At 42.5% G+C, this 18679-nt stretch overlaps 1 protein-coding gene across 1 annotated transcript in view; it reads left to right on the top strand.

The window, feature by feature from the left end:
* T265_07042 (hypothetical protein) overlaps nucleotides 1-9887 on the top strand; it is a gene marked incomplete at both ends in the record, with an annotated part of 73689 nt that extends 63802 nt beyond the window's left edge. The window contains 5 exons of the mRNA XM_009172466.1: nucleotides 5246-5504; nucleotides 6489-6719; nucleotides 7121-7404; nucleotides 8169-8301; nucleotides 8864-9887. Of these exons, the coding sequence (XP_009170730.1) occupies nucleotides 5246-5504; nucleotides 6489-6719; nucleotides 7121-7404; nucleotides 8169-8301; nucleotides 8864-9244 (1288 nt within the window). The remainder of the gene's footprint in view (nucleotides 1-5245; nucleotides 5505-6488; nucleotides 6720-7120; nucleotides 7405-8168; nucleotides 8302-8863) is intronic.
* Nucleotides 9888-18679: the final 8792 nt, after the last annotated feature.

An 18679-nucleotide genomic window follows, 5' to 3' on the forward strand; every position in this document is an offset into this window, starting at 1 on the left:
TCTCCCCCATCTCTCTTATATAACACCCCCTTTCCTACATATATATATATATATATATATATATATATATATATATCCCACACTATCAGAATATTTACAGCTCTTGATTCCATACAAGCAACGTGTGCACTAACTTTATCTGGCGTCAGCCAGAAAATGTACACACCGACAAACTTTGGGCACGATTGTTGTAAGTCATCAACCTGAGTTAATATTTCTATACGAGACGATTGATGACATCACATCTTTCCTTCACATCGGACCCCCAATAGAGATCAGTTGCCATTTCGCAACACACTCGTCCCTTCCGCTGAGAAAACCAGCGCTGAAAATACTCAATTGCAGAAACAATGAAGTAACAAGGAAGTAAAGCAGATAGTACATCCGGTAATAGATCTACGGATTGTCTTCCAAACATTTCCGGAACCGATAATACATCATTCAAAAGTTTCAAGGTTTCTACTGGTTCAGTTTTTAGTTGTTGGTTGTGCGTAAAGTCGGATCAGCTGCATCAAACCATCATTCCCCTTCCAACAGAGGCATCCGACTGAGTACAGCCCTTTGAATGCATTCTGGATACCTTGACAATCACTCAGACTATCAATAAAATCGCAACAAGTATTATAAACCCCGGTTTACCCCCGGTTTTCCAATCTCTCAATCGTTTCTTCGTTGCTCCAGAGTGGCAGTCGTGGCTAGAAAATAGATCGTTCAACTACTTACAACGACACATTTAGGCATTTTGGGAACCAATGGTTCATGACTGAACGAAATGCTTTCTGCTTGCAAACAACTGTATTTTGGTAAACTAAGGTTTAGCCCAGTATTGGAAAATTTATTGAAACCGGGATAATTTTTCGTTGTGCATGGACTTTCAGATCAAATGTGGATCTACTCTTTCTTGGGAAATACTTTTTCACTTATTTAGCTCCACATGTTACCAAGTTCGTGCTTCGAGTGTCGTCACAAGAAGGGATCTTGGAAGGGAATCCAAATGCTCTCACGTTTGTGGTGCACCGCAAAAACCTCGATAAATTCACAAACCAAATGCACTCGACTTAAAACTACAACTCCGGAGCGAGATGGCTCAAGTGGTTGGAGCGTGAATCTACTGACCGGAAGGTCCGTGGTTTGAACCCGACCTCTGCCTCTCGACTTCCCCTGTCCAGGCTTGGGCAACTTAGCAGTATCCCAGCCCTCGTGCCTCCTTCGTGTGGCACGGCAGCTAGGCACCGAAATGGTGCTACAGCTGAACAACTCCGGATTGAATCTATGCTTTAGTTCCCTAGTTCATACAGGCAAATCCCTTAGTAAAACACCAGAACGACAATACTGTTAGTTTTGAATGCAGATTATTTTAATATTGCTTTACCTGAAGCAATATGAATCAGGTTGGGAAGTGCTTCAAAACCATCTTTCGAAAGTGTTTGTAAGGCACGGGCAACTTTTTCTTCATCTGTGACGACAAATACTGAGTAGTGGAGGATGAGAGGAGTTTAACAATGTTGGAGCTTTTGGCCTTATGTTTGCAACCAGATCTACGTAGGCTTTTCTGACGTGAGGCAAAAGTGCGATCGACCGGTTACCGTCTGTCATTCAATATTGTTGCTAGGTTTACGCACTTGGGTACTGCATTGGCTTAGTCAGGCCTTAGCGGGTGGCCTTGTTCTGGGTTGGCTGTCGCACAAGTCACATGTGGATGGTAACGCTGCCAAAGCTACCTTCACACAGATCAGCCCCAGCGACTGCCACTACCGCGGTCGAACAGGAAGAGAACTGTGTTATGCTGCGTGTAGTCGTGCAGTGATAAACGCGTGGTGATTATGGAGATGGCGAAGTCGGACTTGTAAATGCAAACGACAGCAAAACACATCAGTTATACAGATTTATTGCAAACACCAGCTATGTGGCTAGGATATCTTCCTCAGTAGCATAGTTTATGAGTTGAAACTTCTGCGAAGGACGCAATGCATACGAACAGCACACAAAGTTTACATGACCAAGCTTATCGTTCCGCATTTATAGATGTCAGTTTCCGAAAATGTATCTAATAATAAGCACTGTGTGGCTTTTGGTACAAGCTACTTTTGGTACTTTCCTAAAACCTTCCTTAGCCTTAAGGTACCTGTAGAATACCCATGAGTTCCACGCATAGATGTGTGAAATACAGACGTGATCAAAGTCACGGGTTAACTTTTACTCAGCGCCTCTTGGTGCTCAGTATCGGTTGATTTGGAAGGCTTTGGATCCCAATGATTGTTGTGTATTTAGTACAGGTACATCCAGCTTTTATGTCGCAAATCCGTGGAAAATTAAGACTACTACAAATGGTCATATAAGTAGGTCGCGTTTTTGCTCATTCTGTAGTTTGTCATGTGTGCGTGGTAAACTATGCCCATTCACTTCTAAGGAGTGGGGGGTCTGCAAGTTGTCCCACTTGTGTTAGTTGATTGGTTGAATTGGCCTAGCTGAAGGACCAGAATCATATCGCGCAAAAATCGCAGCGCGGTTTCATTCGGATGTGTCGATCATTTTTTCGCACCATTGTTTGAACCAAACACGTGATCACAGCAGTAAGGCTATCAAAGGCAGGGCAGCGGTGAACCGGATGGTTGTTGAAGTCTCACCAGCCCATCGAACTCACGCAGGTTTGGATGCTGCTGCCGTTGTAACTTAAATTCTGAAGTGTCATTTGTTAGCGTCCCATTCCGAAGCGTGAAGACTTAGCATAGCAACTTGAGTGCATTAACTCTGCGTGAGAATTTTTGAGTACCTCAGCTCCCTCCGGTGGAGTGGGCCGACAATCAATGGTGGGCTGGATTCACTTTGTTTCTGCGCCGGTAGCGATCGCACGAGCAGCACTAAACTCTGTTTAAACTAACGCGACTGCGGTAATCGAATGTGAGTGCTCAGACATCGATACTAGTGTCCCAGTCAGTGATTTTGAAACCAGCGAACACCGCTACAAATTTCAAGTAGAAAATATGTTCCGAGAACATAGCAAACGTTGCGCGTTTCTAAAAGACCTGACGAATGGACTCTGTGAGCGGCGTCGGGCTGTGGTCATATCCTTTTGGCACCCGATAAGGTGCAAATTCGTAAATGCGAAGATATAACGAATTTGTCCAACGGATGTGGAGTGCAGTTTCATTAAACTGTTCAAAAGCTTTGTGTTGTTTTACGTCAAAGAGAACACTTTCATTAATGTCATTATTGAACATACCAGTGAGTAGGGTCTAGTGAACAAACTGGACAGGGTAGAAAGAAATTCACTGTCTTTCTTGCTACGTATGTGCATTGAAATCGGTCTTACACATTTGAGTAGCGAAGTAAGTGATTTTGGGGGAGGGCTCTTCACTTTTTATGTCCTCTGTGAAAGTTTTGACAAATTAAAACCTATTCTTAGCAAATTTTGATGTTAATTTTCCCGACCTTCCTTTATTACGAGAACAAAAGCTGTTTCCATTGGTAGAGCTTTTAAAATTTTCAACAGTGCAGTTTATGTTATCACGCTAGGTTCTAACAATCGAGAGCTGTGATACATAGAAAGAAATATTAGATGAGCCATTGGAGACCGATAGATCTGGTGGTAAACGTATATATAGCAATGTGGCAATTAGTAGTCCGGGTAATTCATAAGTCAATCATTCCTCACCGTGAGGATTTCACGAAATTCAGACGGTCAACTGGCAAATCATATATCACCACACTGTAAAACGCGTATCAATAATTACGTACCGTGTAACGTGATATCTGTTCCTAGAGCTCACCCATAAACTGTTTCTGTGGCAAGGAGTTTGAGGAATAAGAATTTCTTTTACATCGAAGACCAGTTTGCTCTCGAAGATATGCTCTTAATGGGCGGACTACTACATGATCGGGTCTTATGAACACCCTTCCGCAACCCTTCATCTAGTTGTTTAACACAACAGATTTATCAGAGGCTGGCGAAGACATGAAACTCGGCAGCACTGACATGAACTTTGGAGTTATGGGTTCACGAAAAACACCAGTATATTTTGGGGGATAGGTCACTAATTTCAAGTGTGATTTCATTCTGCAGATAGAATCCACCTACGATTAAAACTTAGCTCCACTCATTCCTTCTGGGGACCGTCCGGCTGGAAATAATGCCGTTCGGCCAAGAATAGCTGATTAGCAGTTCGATCACCTCACACTAAGATAATTAGCGGCGCCCAAACTTAGGTCGCGCAATTCACATCACGTAGGCACATGATGAATGAAACGTTATTTAACACAAAATAATAATCCATGGAGGGGAATGTTCACTCTACGGATGGTCGTTGTTCTGTTCGCTGAGCTGAGCAATTTGGTTGTAAACATTTCATCACCAACTGAGGTGACTTTTTCGGTAAGTAATACGGTGGCGGTGCCGCTAATTCACTGCGAACTGTTGACGTAACCTGGGTGGATGACGAAACGTTAGCGGCCAAATTACCCAGCTCAGTGAATAGAACAACGGACAACTTCCAAACCATGGTGTTTCGGTCAAACCTCTTAAAGTTTTATCCGCCTGAAGTCTGGTTGATGGTCGTTTTCTGTTCGCTGAGCTGAGCAATTTGGTTGTAAACATTTCATCACCAACTGAGGTGACTTTTTCGGTAAGTAATACGGTGGCGGTGCCGCTAATTCACTGCGAACTGTTGACGTAACCTGGGTGGATGACGAAACGTTAGCGGCCAAATTACCCAGCTCAGTGAATAGAACAACGGACAACTTCCAAACCATGGTGTTTCGGTCAAACCTCTTAAAGTTTTATCCGCCTGAAGTCTGGTTCCTGTTTTCAGGATTTTGTACAAAATCTAGTCCTTTAAGTTTCATCTCGATCGGGTCAAAAGCTATTGTTTTGCGTTAAGCAGTTTAAGTGTTATATGACGCTATTCTTAACTGGTTCTTGGGGCACAAGCTTTGAATTCCAACAAATTGACCTAAGGCTGGTAGGGTGAATTACCAAGGCCTGACTGCAAATTATTCAGTCAGTAGGCAGAACCCCGCAATCAGGCGAGAGTTTGTCCAGTGGATCGTAATCTTTCATACGCGATGGCTTTGATGAGAACCTCAAACAAAATTTTCATGGGACACTACGTAACCGTAGTTCAGTTGCTCATACCTAGTTGACACCTCTGGTTATTACTAAACACAATCATTTTTCATTTTATTTCACAACTGGGAAACGATTATACATATCAAATATTATAATCTTATTCCGTGCATCCCTTCAAAGACGATCAAGTCAACGGAATATCGAAAACCTCAAAGCAGCTATGGAAGGTACTGAGTCCAAATATCAAAATGAAATTGAGCGAATAAAGAAGAAGATGGAGAACACAGTTAACAGTTTGGAGGAACAGTTGGAAGAAACGAAGAAGAATCGAGATGATGCCGAACGAGCCGCACATGAAGCAGAGGAGCATGCCAATCGAATGGAATACGAACTCGAAGAGGCCAATCATATGTTGGCAGAAACAACAACTGCGCTTCAAGTAAGATTCTATCATTTTGGAGTTCTTTGAAATCGCCTGACAAACTATTGTGGTTGATCTGCGTCTCCGCAGTTTTCACGTTTAATGGCTACTTTTATCAAGGTGCAATAACGGACTTGACTGGTGTTTTTGGACCAACAACACAAGGCCCATACTTAGTAGCTGGGAATATGTAAAATCGCCGCTAATCACTATATTTGTGGGGATCAGGAAATATTTAAAAAAAATGGTCGCCTTCACTTTCTCTGTCCCCAGAGGACTTCGACACTTGGGTTTAATTAGTTAGGCATTTCTTTCTCTCTTTGTTCCTCCTACAAGCATGGAAAAAGAGGAAGTTCAAAACATAACGTAATGAACTAGTCTTAAGTAGGTTTATTTTCTTTTCAAGGCCGTGGCATTTACTTACGAAGTAACTGGTTCTAGACAACTTGGGTGACGTACAATGCAACATTATGTAGTGAGGTTGATGTTTTTTGCTCTAGTGAAGCCAATGTCCTGACAACCAATTACGTACATCAGCTGTGAATAAAAGTAGGGATTTGCGTCAAATAACCAACGATGCTATGGGATAATTGCATTAGTTGCCCATGGATGCACAACACAAAAATTGTCGAGCATTACACGAAGCATCTACAGAAAACCACGAGGTCGGAGGTCCAGAGAAAGAAGCTATCGGCTCCCAGGGTCCCGTTATTCGCTACCCGTCACCATATAGTGGTGCGTTTTCACTAGGACAAAAAATGCCATGATTCGGTGGGAACTTTCTGCTTGGCTTGCCTGAAACTTTCACTTCGGATATCAGTTTTGTTGCAGGTAGTCTTACTAGGAAGTAGGTGTCACGAGACAAGCCGACGTTGTTGAAAACGCATAGAATGAAAATTTTCTTTTAACGCAACACTTACATCTGGAACTCAATCCCACTAAGCTTGAGAACAATGTGAAAGTAGGAATTGATTCTAACTTATCCTGATTTCTTCATGAAAGGTTTGCGAGAACCGACGAGCTGCTTTGACCGACGAAGTTGAGAGTATGCGAAGTCAACTGGAAGTGGCGGAACGCCTAAAACGTAAGACGGAGGAAGATGCCGCCGAGGTCGCCAGTCGGATCGGGGAACTTACCGGTCAGATTAACAGTCTGACAACTGAACGTCGGAAGTTGGAGGGACAACTAACCGTCCTTCAAGGTGACCTCGACGATGCCGTCGGATCAAAGGAGGTGAGTCGTTTATGACAATATAACGGCTTATTTATTGTGTACTTAAGCTTACTTAAGCGTACTTAAGCTTCACTTTTGGAGGTGTTTGGTGATAAGACTATTCCAAGCTTGAGCGCCTAAACTGTTGGCCTTCGAAATCCCCCAACCTGTGGCCAATCAGAAGTTTCACAAGCCAATGAAGGAGTGAAATGAACTAAGTTTCGGCTCATAGTGCTTATGCACTTTTGAGTGAATTATATATATATATATACATATATATATATATATATATATCGACCACATATTTCATCAAATTTGCCTTGTTCTTGTATCCTATGCAACAGTAAATGTAAGTCTTTGTTGCTTTTCTTCAATCTGCTGCTAGTTTGTTCTCATTCATACTCATTTTTACCCTGACCAAGGCCGCAGACGATCGGGCAGATCGTTTGCAAGCTGAAGTAGCCCGATTGGTACAAGATTTGCAAACTGAACAAGAGGCTACAAGACGAGCCGATTCCTCCCGCCGCCAGCTAGAAGTGGAACTAAAGGACACAAACTCCAAGTTACTGGAGCTTCGACGGACGGTTGATCTGACCGAACGAAGTGCGGATGATGTTAAAAATCAGGCCGAGGTCAAGGTCCGGGAAATGCAGATGGCACTTGATGAGGAGTCAAAGAAAACGCGTGAGGCTCAAAGTCAACTTAGGTCAGTCTGTCATTTACATCTGAAACAATTCAGACATGCAATCCACACGGTAACCAGCTTCGTTTTTTATTTTCTCAGGTTGGGACAGTTTGATTTCGTCTAGGAAACTAATCTTTAAGCCATAACATACTAAACTTGTAGGATTATTTTCATGGTCGAAGTAGGTCGGCGCCTGTTTTTAGACACTTGAACAACAACCGTGCCCTGATTTTTTCCGTTCACTGTCAGACACACCAGTCGAATATCGAATACTCACTATTCATGACATTCTTCACCGAATTCTGTACCGCCATTTTCGGAAACGTTTGTGGGTTTCTTGCTTCGTATTACTTGTTTTGTCTCTACTGAACTGAACGGGCAAACTAGCAGAACTACATACGCACTTAATTGCGACTGGATCAATCACTATTATAGGACACCACAAACCCAATCAAAAATGAATATCGCTTACGGTCGGCTCGCTTTTTGTCTTACAAACAGCCCGTTTACAAAGGTCCACTTCCTAGGAGATGAACGTTCGAGGTCATCTTAACAGGGTGAAAGAACTGTGAGTAAAAAGTCAATCTTCGAAGTTTAACCAAAAACCTAGTCTTATGGTAAAATGTTCTCTATGACATTGTTCCCATCCACAAATTCAGCAGTGTGTTCTTCCAATAAACTATGGACACCCAATTTCACCAGGAATTCAAATATAGTCCCGTGATTTTCAACATATGGATTCGTTCTGTTTTCACACTCACCCAAATTTTTCCCCCTGTGTGAAGGAAATGCGAGCGAGCATTGAAGGATTCGATGCAGGCCGAAGAGGACGCACAGAGAATCATCGCCGAGTTGCGCGATATGACAGACCGAGCTCAAACAAAGCTGCGACAAACCCGTCGGCAGCTTGAAGAAGCGGTATGTGCAGCCCTGTGAACCGATTCTAGTGTATTTCATCCATAAAACTTTGAAAGGTTTTGGGAGATCCTTTTGGTTTGAGGGTATATGATGCCTATATTGACAGCACTGAGGATCCACGATATGTACACGGTTTGGGTTGGTCGACAGTGGTTCAGTGGATAGCAGTTTAAGGTATGTGTCCTGAATGGCGCAATGATATTCATTCGTATCCGCTACTGATGCTGAATTTGTCTTATTTTTAGCCACGAGTCAATAAAAGTTCAAGATGCCACTTGACGATAAAGGATTGTAATTTTCTGTGATTCTATTTAGGGGTCCTCTTAGAGAGGAGATATGCGCAAAAGTACATTTGAGGCTGTAAACAAGTATTAGTTAACTACCTCAATTCTCTGACTTTCGCAACACGTGTGCGCTTCTACAAGTCGCTCAAATTTCAAACCTTAACCAGTTTACAGTTCTAAGGAGTGGTTTCTGGAGTTAATCTTAACCAAACGAAAAGTTTTCAAGTATCTTCAATTAGATTACTCCTTTCTATTTGTCTACTGAATTTCATGCACAGGAAGCAAACGCACAAAACGCTATGAACAAATACCGAAAAGCGCAACAACAGGCAGATGATGCTGGTCTTCGGATTCAAATGACGGAGCGGCGTTTGGGTATGGGAGCACAAAACGACGAGACAATGTCCGCTTACGGTACACTAACACGGGCTAGACAAGGCAGTGCCTACCCTACAAAGGCGCGAGCTGCTTCCATTGCGCGTGAAGGTTCCGTCTATAGCGTATCGAGTGAACTGCCTTCTTCAACATGGAAACCACGATTTAGCCTTGGTAACAACAAGTACAGTAGACGTATTGACTCCAACTATGCCCGTGACACAGGCAGCTCACTCAGTCTCCTAGATTTACCACCGGCGGACACCAATGGATACGGCATGTAAAGCCTTGCACCTTCACCGTTCAATCCTCACCCATGCCGAATTCGTGCTAGTTCTTAGCATTTCCTGTTTTCGAAGGATTTCGCAGTGACCCAGACCTTTTATGCTCACATACCTCCGACAACCCTCCACATCCATGTCAACTTGCATTCACTCATGCAACCCAATTCGTTTTCGCTACCCCTTGTTTTCGTACTGCCTACAAAAACCGTTGATTCACCCCACACCATGTTTGAAACCATCCGATCTCAATGAAATACACTCCGCTACAGCTTTGCATCGACAGCGAAAACGATCTGCAAATCCTGTGCGTCACTGTAGACAGCCGTTTTTGAATTTGTAACGTATTTGTTTCCACTTTTCGATAAACCTGACAGCGACCACGTCTGCAGCTTATCTCTATACCCGCAAACGAATTGCTTCCATATCGTTTTGACCGAAAACAAACGTCCCGTTTCAATTTGTTTGGCATGCTTTTTTCTATGGTAACTGCATGTCTCAGTGCAAGTAACCGAGCGTGGTTAAATGCGTATTGCATTCAACAAGCAAACACCTGTTCGAGGCAAGTTCTTCGTTAATGACCTTGTGTGTTTCACCCAAGTAATCAGGTTCACCGCTTCCCTTGATTAATAATATTCTCTTCAACTTCTGTTATTCCGCTTTCCGCTGAAACCGGGAATTTCAAATCGCTATAACGGCAAAAGTGGATAACACAAAAGGGGACTCGGGGGTTGAAATTGGTCACTTTCAGGCTTACAATGTAAACAATCACTGGTCACCTGGTATATGCTGGTTTTGAGTACTGGAATCTGAACTTGCCATATCGAAGAATTTACTCTCTTTGAATTTGTGCCGTTTAAAGTTGACAACTGATCTATTCCACGGTCATGAGTACTGCGACTTGTGCTTCACATGGAAGCAATTATATCTGTCCTGAACCGGAGATATCCAAATCCGAATCGCCCTAGATCTCAACAGTTTTCCTCTGAGCACCTAGTATTGTGAACAGCTGTACCAAATAACAGTTTTGCTGCAAAGTATGGGTTCATTAAACATTATTGCGATAACTTGAACCCACTTGATACCAAGCAGTCAAATTTAGCTATCTACAAGTTGCGTTAATCTGGAAGCGATTATTCACTGTTCCCAATCATTGGAAAGATTCATCTGAGCTTCAGCTAATTCTTTCTTCGAAGCCTTCAGACCTACACAGAGAACAAAGTATAAAATGCTTAGCTGTGTCCTCCTTGGTCATAAACTTTGGGGTCATCAGCAGTGGGCTCCATGAGATGTTCACCAACTGCAATGAAAAAGAATTAACGGAATTTCTGTTTCAAAAGATCCACAGTTCACATCACTTCCTTTCTTATTTTCTTAACCACTAACGCATCAGAGTGAACCATTTTTGGCATTGTATGTCCGTGTTCGGATGTCTCCAAAAAACTAATGTAATACTTGGTACTCAAAAGTGAGATCCCCATATATTTTCCGCCGTTCCAGCATGAACATTCTAGCGCGGTACTGCATAGGTGACGTAAAAACACCCTAGTTAAATGGTGTCCAATCCTGGGGCCATGCACGCAAAGATTGGGTTGTACCTTAGGGGTCGCTGTTGTCCTGATGCACCGCTAACTTATTCGGCCAATAAACTGACAAAAGGTGGCGTCTCACAATACAGTTCTCAAGCAATCACTGATGCTTACTGGAATTCTACCAGTTGGTTGCAATCTAGAGGATGATACAGTGAAACTATAAATCAAATGATCGCAAACCCGACTGTTTCGCGTTTATCTGCATCTCAGTAGTAACGAAGCGCTGAGGACCACAATGCTGATGTGGACTGCATCCTCAGTGGGAGACTTTTAAGTAACTTTGCTATTCTGTTCCAGCCAAAGTGGAAACATTAAAGCATTATATAGTACGATGCTGGTGTCACGCATTTCGTGGCTAACACGGTCAACTGACCTCCGGTGATCTGTGGACCATCGCGTTGTTTCGTATTTGTTGTCAACTAACACCTAAGAATGAGTTCAGTTGATGTGTTTGATCCACTCAGATGATAGGTAACCGGTGCAACTAGGTTTTTAACCTACCAAACAGCAGTTGTAAGGGCACCGCACTGGCGACATCCACGTCCGCACACGTGAGTATGTGGGAATATCCGTCAAGTAGTCTTTTCGCGTATCATACCGAGATTCATATTATGTTTGATGAAACCGGATTCGCTTTGACGGTGGACTACAGATTTCGCGGTGCTTAACCACCATCGACTGTTTAGCAGGACAACCAAACAACACAGCCTCTGTTTGGCGTTTTGTGTATGTCAAGCCTGTTGTAAGTGTGTACTTCGCACTCATGAACGAAGGATTCCTCACAATCGAAATGACCATTATTGCATCATTCAACAAGCGAATAACATCGTTGACTTCGGGGCTTGTCACCCCTCTTGGGTATAGTTTACTTACCCTCCGTCCCCCTTCTTGCAGTGATCTGTATCACTGAAGACTCAGCAAGATAGCCAAAAATATGTAAATTTGAGTTATTTGTGTGAAAACGTTCAGCGCTTGTCATGTCATGTCCATGTGTTTTTCAAACTTCACATTCCCCGGCGCAGCCATACTTCTACTGCTGCTGTATCTGAAGACACCAGGGAATGAGTATTTATCACGAGCACAACTAATGCCGCATGCGCAGTCGATGAACAAGGCTCCAATTACTCAAACCGCTTTTGGATTGAATTCCATGGATGAGAAAACGATTTCTGCGGGTCATTAAGATGTTTTATTCATTCATATCAAACTGGAGTATAGGTTGCGCCAATGGTTCTTTGCAGTCAAATTTTCAAAGACATCAAAAGATGCACTTTTGCGCGTCTCCATCCGTTATTTCCTAGGCTTAATTTATCAAGCTTAAAACACAACCGGTGAAGTGGATTATTTATTGGCTTGACCTACGGGAAATACGTGAAGCAATTATTATTCAGGAACAGCCAGATTTAATTGTAGCGGGTAATAAACCTTCTGCTCTTTTAGCGCAAGTGTTGACCTTCCGTATCAAGGCCATGTTGTTGCAGAATTATAGAAGAATATTGATATACCAGTAGTGAGGTGAATACTGCAATACCATGTACGTATGGTACTCGAAGAGAATGGAAGCGTACTTTAAACCGATCACTCTCGGTAACATTACTTACGGCACTAAAAGTCAAAAATTAATATTAGTGTGAATTATCCACAGAGGAAAATTCATCTTTTAAATAAAACATTTAGTCCGTCCGGTCTACTACTGTCCCACTAAAACTGTGGAGTAAGGCATAAAAAAATAAAAAGAACGTTGACGTCACTGTGGACTGCTGTGTGCGCATTGGCCTGGAAAAAAGAAATGACTGTGAAAAGCCCTCTGATGCTATTTTAACACAAGCCTCGGCTTTTACCTCTTGACAAAAAGCCCTTTTTTGCTTCATCATCCATAATTACAGTAATCATTCGGATCTCAGGATACCTTGTGGATAGGTGAATAAATTATATTTATTATAATCATATGAGAGTTAAGCATCGACATTCCCACACCTATGTTGCCCGTCATTGATGATCATGGTTGTCAACGTGATCACGCCGCTTATACTTTGGTGATGGGAACTGCACACACGGATGGCCTTTGTAAAGCATTTATTTCGAGGCGCGTTTGGTCATGTCCGGGTGATGATGTGACTCACGAGTACCCGTTTCTGCGCAGGAACTTTACCTTCTGTCGTCAAACGTCCCTTGTCGGTCAGTCACACAGGCGAATCCGCTTATGACAGTGCTCTCATTGTGTTTTTGATGAACGGACTACAGTTAAGATATGAATGTGACATCACTTCGAATCAGTAATCGATGGAATATGTGTTTCGAAACAAGAGATCCATTTGAAAATTGCCAGTTACCTGATTCATTCGGCTGAGTTAACTAGCCGTCCACATACCTAAGGTGACCAATTAGATCGGAACGTTCTGATTTAGGGGGGACGGAGAATAAAACCACCAAAAAATAACGTGATATCTTGCTATTCTATTAGGTCAGATGGTGATAAAGAATCCGGTTTGCAGTAGGCAGTAGCGGACGAATATTACCACCAAAGTCACCATCACAAACAAGCCACCCATGTGTGGACACTGGTGCTTGACCTCAGTACAGCCAGGTCAACCGAAGACTTGGGAATCACCCTGCACCCCCTTGTCATCGCAAGTTATTGCGGCGTGCAGTTATGAGTGGCTCTCCTGGAGGCCGTCCAGAAAATAATATTTCTGTCACTGACAAGTTGCGTGCGGAACAGCATCCACTATCCAGCGAAAGGACTTGCGTCGTTCCAATTTACCGACCACTAATGGGGTGGTTAGAAGTAACGCTAGAAGGAATACCGAAAACGTGAAAGCGACCGCCAGTCGTACCCGAATAAAGGAGTTCGTCTATGAGATGCCTCCAGAACCATATACCACTGAATTGGAAAGTCCCAAACAGTTGTTCAGCTTAATTCGCCATCTTTAGCCAAATATTCTTTTCTCTCTTTAGTGGTCAGGGTTTCTGTAGTGAAGAGGATATTGCTGCTGCATCCAGGGTCAGGAAAAATATCACGTCTGACAGTTTAAGAAAGCTACACAAAAGGTAATATCTCACCATTTCCGCTGCCTTCTCTCCGTTCAGATCACTCTTAATTTACGGAAGTTCTGTTTGCGCTGAAGCATGGGCAAGAACGGTAGACACAGGAATGATGCGGCTTAGTTGGGTTTTTCTCACTCTTTGATAGAGAGGACTGTGTAAGGAAGATTTGAGACAGATTGAAACTAACTCAGAGAGACAATACTTGTAACGGAATATTCATCAACAGTGTAAGATGTTAAGAATTTTACGATCTCAAGAAAACATGGTTTCATGATGCAACCAGTGAAGTGAGCAGTCCACTTTCTGCACACTTGTCTACGTGGATAGCGGCCTCTTCACGGGTGACACTATGATGCAAAAAATGAAAGGCGAAAACACCAGTCGAATTAAGTTTGGTCTAATTGATTGATGTGGTCCGTTTTCACTTCCTGTACCGCAAAGGTTAAGGCTGACAGTTTTCTCGCGTTCCATATTAGTTTCCTTTGTCTAACCTTAAAAACAGCTGTCAGCCCAGATATGATGACAAGCATGCGACGCTTACTTTTTCCCAAACGACTTCTTTAGAGAATGGAATGGAACATCCAACCCGGAAAGCTGTGGAAAAGTGAGCAATCATTCAATTCCTAGGTTATTTTGCCTTGAAAAAATATATGCTCCGGGTTAATTCGTAAAATGAAGGTTTGTGTGACAAAACCGTGTCCAGTACCAACAATTTTCGTCGGCTGCAATCTGTCTTGAGAAAAATCGATAGGGGACTAGGACAGCTGAAGACTATTTTGTTTCTTCTTATGTGGGCACAATGCTGATTGTAGGATCCAGTATTTAGGCCAGGAAGATGGATGGGTGTAGTGTGAATGTCAGGAACAAGACCAGAAGCGGCGTTGACGTGTTCGCCTTTTGTAATAGCAAATGCATACCACAGAATTCGCGTTATCGACCCCAAACCTGAATATTTTCACACAATCGATATACTACAAAGCACGCTTCACATAATCCAACCACTTTTCCTGTTCTTCAAGCGTGCATAAAGTGTCTGGCAGTAATTTAGCGGAAAATCTCCGAGCGAATCTACCGTTCATCAGTAAGGGAAATTTCTGGTTGCTCTCAGATTGAAACTAATTAAACGAAGGCTAACGATGTTTTCCCCATAGGATTAAAGCCTTCCGATCATAGAATACTATGTGAAGTCCAACAGGCGTTGGCGTGACAAGCAAGTTCTTTTCTTGCACTATCCACCAAGATCGGTGGTCGAGTTCCTGCCTATTTTACTGGGAGTTGTTAACATTTTCAGCTTCCAGAAACACTTGCATTTAATCGATGAGCTTACAACTTGACCAATTAAATTTCCAGAGCACCATCTTTCGCTGAAACTCGTCTTACATTAGGGTTTGGCATTCAGCTCTCAGGATATTGAAGCTCATCGACGCTCACATGTTATTAACTCTTCCTTCACCATATTCAATATATTATATAACGTAATCATGATATCGCTGGATTGTGGTTCTGAGCAAATGAAGGGAATCTCCTCCTAGACGAAATCTGTTAACCAGAGCAGCCCGTATCCGATCTCTCCAAGCTTACGCAAACTTAATAGACCCTCACGTGACTGAGTTATTACAGATGCAGTTACCCACTTAAGTTGAGTTAAATTTCAACTCAGGACTCGATGAGATTGTTTTTTTCTTAGATTACCATGGAACTGAGAGACAGCGGGACCTCATAATTTGAGGGGAAAACAAAAGTATGTGAATACGCTCGGTTATTATCGCCTTCCTTCGAGTCCGGAAAAGTGCTTGTGCATAAAGTAGCAACACGTGAGTGATAGACTTTCTGTAAATTACAGAGGAGGAGGAAAATGATGAAAAATAATTTAAAGCACGAAAACCGTTCTTTTACTGTAGCATTGCTTGCTTCAAGAAAGGAACATTGTGCTTGCTCGCGTCTCATCATCAGCAACATGGTTTGTAACGGCGCAAACGCGTTGGGCATGGAGCGGAGAGTTTGAGCCCTGATTATCTTCCTTCCCAGTATTGAGCATTACATGGTATTGGAAAGCTTACATATCACACCTAGACAGTGTGGTACGTGTGACTGTACTTACTTGTCAGAATAACTGCTTGAGGTGTTTTGATATCTAGCTGTGTGTATTAGATTACCTCCTCGACGGGACCGTAAGTGACAGTGTTGCCTACTCGAGTCATCTTGCAAAATCAGTTTTATATCCATCAATCTGGCTGCATAAAGAGGCTACACAGTATCGATTTGGCTTATATTACATAGGCGGAATTTCGTGGTCGGTTAAAAATTCAAGCCTTGTCAACCTACAATTACTTTGAACTCACTCCAGTTTAACTCAGTTAACCATGAGAAAATGAACAGTGGTTCGAGCTCCTGCGTACTGTATCTAGTTAGGTTAGGGACAATGTTTACTCCGGATCAGGTATCAGTAATGGCCAACACTCCGTATAAGTGTCAGGCTTTTTTAACGGCTCACCTATACAATAAACGAATATCACAAAACATCTTTATGACGAAAGTGGCCTCATTCATTATTCAGTAGTGGTTTAAAGTCACCCGTTAAACTCACATAACCGGATATGTCTGCACACTGTAAGTTGTCACTGGAGAAAGGCGGCTGCTCCCTGAATCCATGTGCCAAATATCGGCCGATGGAAGCCTGGAAATCCAGAACATATCGAACAAGTAGACTAAGGTGTGACACCCTAAAATGTTTATTGCCATAGTTAATTGACTGTACTGTTCGTTCGATAACATGAAACACATTTTGATTGAGCGATAAACACCAGCTAAAAGCTATGCAGTTCTCACCTCTCTGAAGGAAGTACGTCCGAAGGGATCCGTATACTTCCACCCAATGACGATTTTATTGCGCCTATTTACTGAAAATATACGTTCGCACGTTGGTATAGCGTCAGTAGTAAAGATGGTCTTCTTGCTCATAGTGGCTACGACGGTTTGACAAGTTCACCATGCTTTGGGTGTTTCTTGAGCTGACCAAGTTATTTAGCTACAGCTGTACAACAGAGACAGGCAATCACCTTATGTGACATTTTCTGTAAGTCAATATTCTCTCTTAAATAATCTCATCACCAAACCTTTTGCCTGCTATCTTTGGGCGCACTGGTGGGAGCTAAACATGCACCTGCTCCAGATATAACGTAAAATGTTTCAAAGGCGTCTCTATTTTTTAATTCCACACTGGTTATGAGATTCCGAGAAATGGTGTTAGGTAGCTGACCCGGCAGTTAGAGTAACCAGTGAGTAGGCTGAAATTTCCCCTGGGAGACAAAAAGTGCGTATCAGACCTTGAACTACCCATAGTCTCGCTTCTGGATTGACGGCGATGGAGGCAAATCACAATCGCTGATCAAATTACTAACTATAACGAACTTCTTCCCGGTTATGGGAGAGGTAATTTACCGGAGGATAAAGTCAGTAAGCAGCAGCATTGTTAATGATCTGTGTTTACTTGCAGTTGAAGTTAGTTCCGGTTGCTTACTAGGAACTCTGTCGTGGTCATCTGAAAGAAGCGACCACCGACCACGATTGCATGACGAGCTTTCTGGCGATGATGAAAATTACGGTGTGGCAAATGAAAGTCATGATTACATTCCAACTACCCAGGAGGTAATAACCCAAAATCCGTCGGAATATGGCATATAGTTTTCCAGCCTCAAGCAAGCTGGTTGGGATGACACGGTAATGAGAACTTCTGCTAGCTTTTCACTCGGTCAAAGTTGCGTCAGAAATTTTATCACTTTTATCTCCAGTTGTAACGGTAAATATTGCACCATGAGTTACAGCGCTGGCTGTGATAAGATTATTGCCTAATGCGAACTTAATATTTTACGGTGGACTATCTAATTCACGGTCCGTTGAGCGTTCTAATATTCTGGCGCTTTTTGAAAGACATGGAAACCCCCGTGGCTGACGCGTCCTTAACTTCCAGCTGAAATTGAATATGTTGTGTACCAATCAGCTGCCAGTTTTTGACGCAGGCGGGGTTATGCCCCACCGATTTTGGACGCACTAATTTGCGATAAGCGTTTTAATTGAAAAGTGGCACAGACCAACAGTGTTTGTCGTGTACTTTTCAGGTAAGTGTTGTAGGGTCGATTTGTGTTGACCTGACAAGGAAAGTTCTAAGATGTATATCTATATTTTTCATTACCCCATACTTGTAATAGATAACGACTAGTAACGACAGTGAAAACCACAACACAACGAAAGTTAGGGAACTCATTTAGAAATCTACCTTTTATTTGTGCCAACGAGAATTCCAACAGATGCTCGTTTCCATTCAAACATGTACCTGATCTCATATTAACAGATGACATACCACTGTGGGCTTTCTGTCTGTTGAGTAACAACTCTATCATCGGGGCTGTCTAAAGCTGTGCTAGGTTTGCGCAATTGTATTAAATGGTCGACAGGTGATAACAATGATAGGCGTACTGTGACATCATCAATGAATATTATGGTTTAAGTTAATGCGCTAAACTGATCGCCAGAGGCTGAATTTATGGTTAGGAAATTTTGGCCCAATTTTGAATAGATCGGACTTGGAAGAGAACAGCTACAAAAAAGCTACTTTATTTGGCTTGTAAAGTAAATTTTAGTAGCAGACAATCTCCCAGATGAGGCCGAGCTCGGTCAGCTTTCCTAAATGAAGCCCCTCGATAGGACAATTGGACAATAATGCCTTAAGCAGATAACTTCTAATCGACAATTTCAAATGATCGTTTTAGACAATGTGACTAAATTAAGGTATTCTCCA

This window comes from Opisthorchis viverrini (assembly GCF_000715545.1).
Source record: "Opisthorchis viverrini unplaced genomic scaffold opera_v5_158, whole genome shotgun sequence".
NCBI classification, from domain to species: Eukaryota; Metazoa; Platyhelminthes; class Trematoda; order Opisthorchiida; family Opisthorchiidae; genus Opisthorchis; species Opisthorchis viverrini.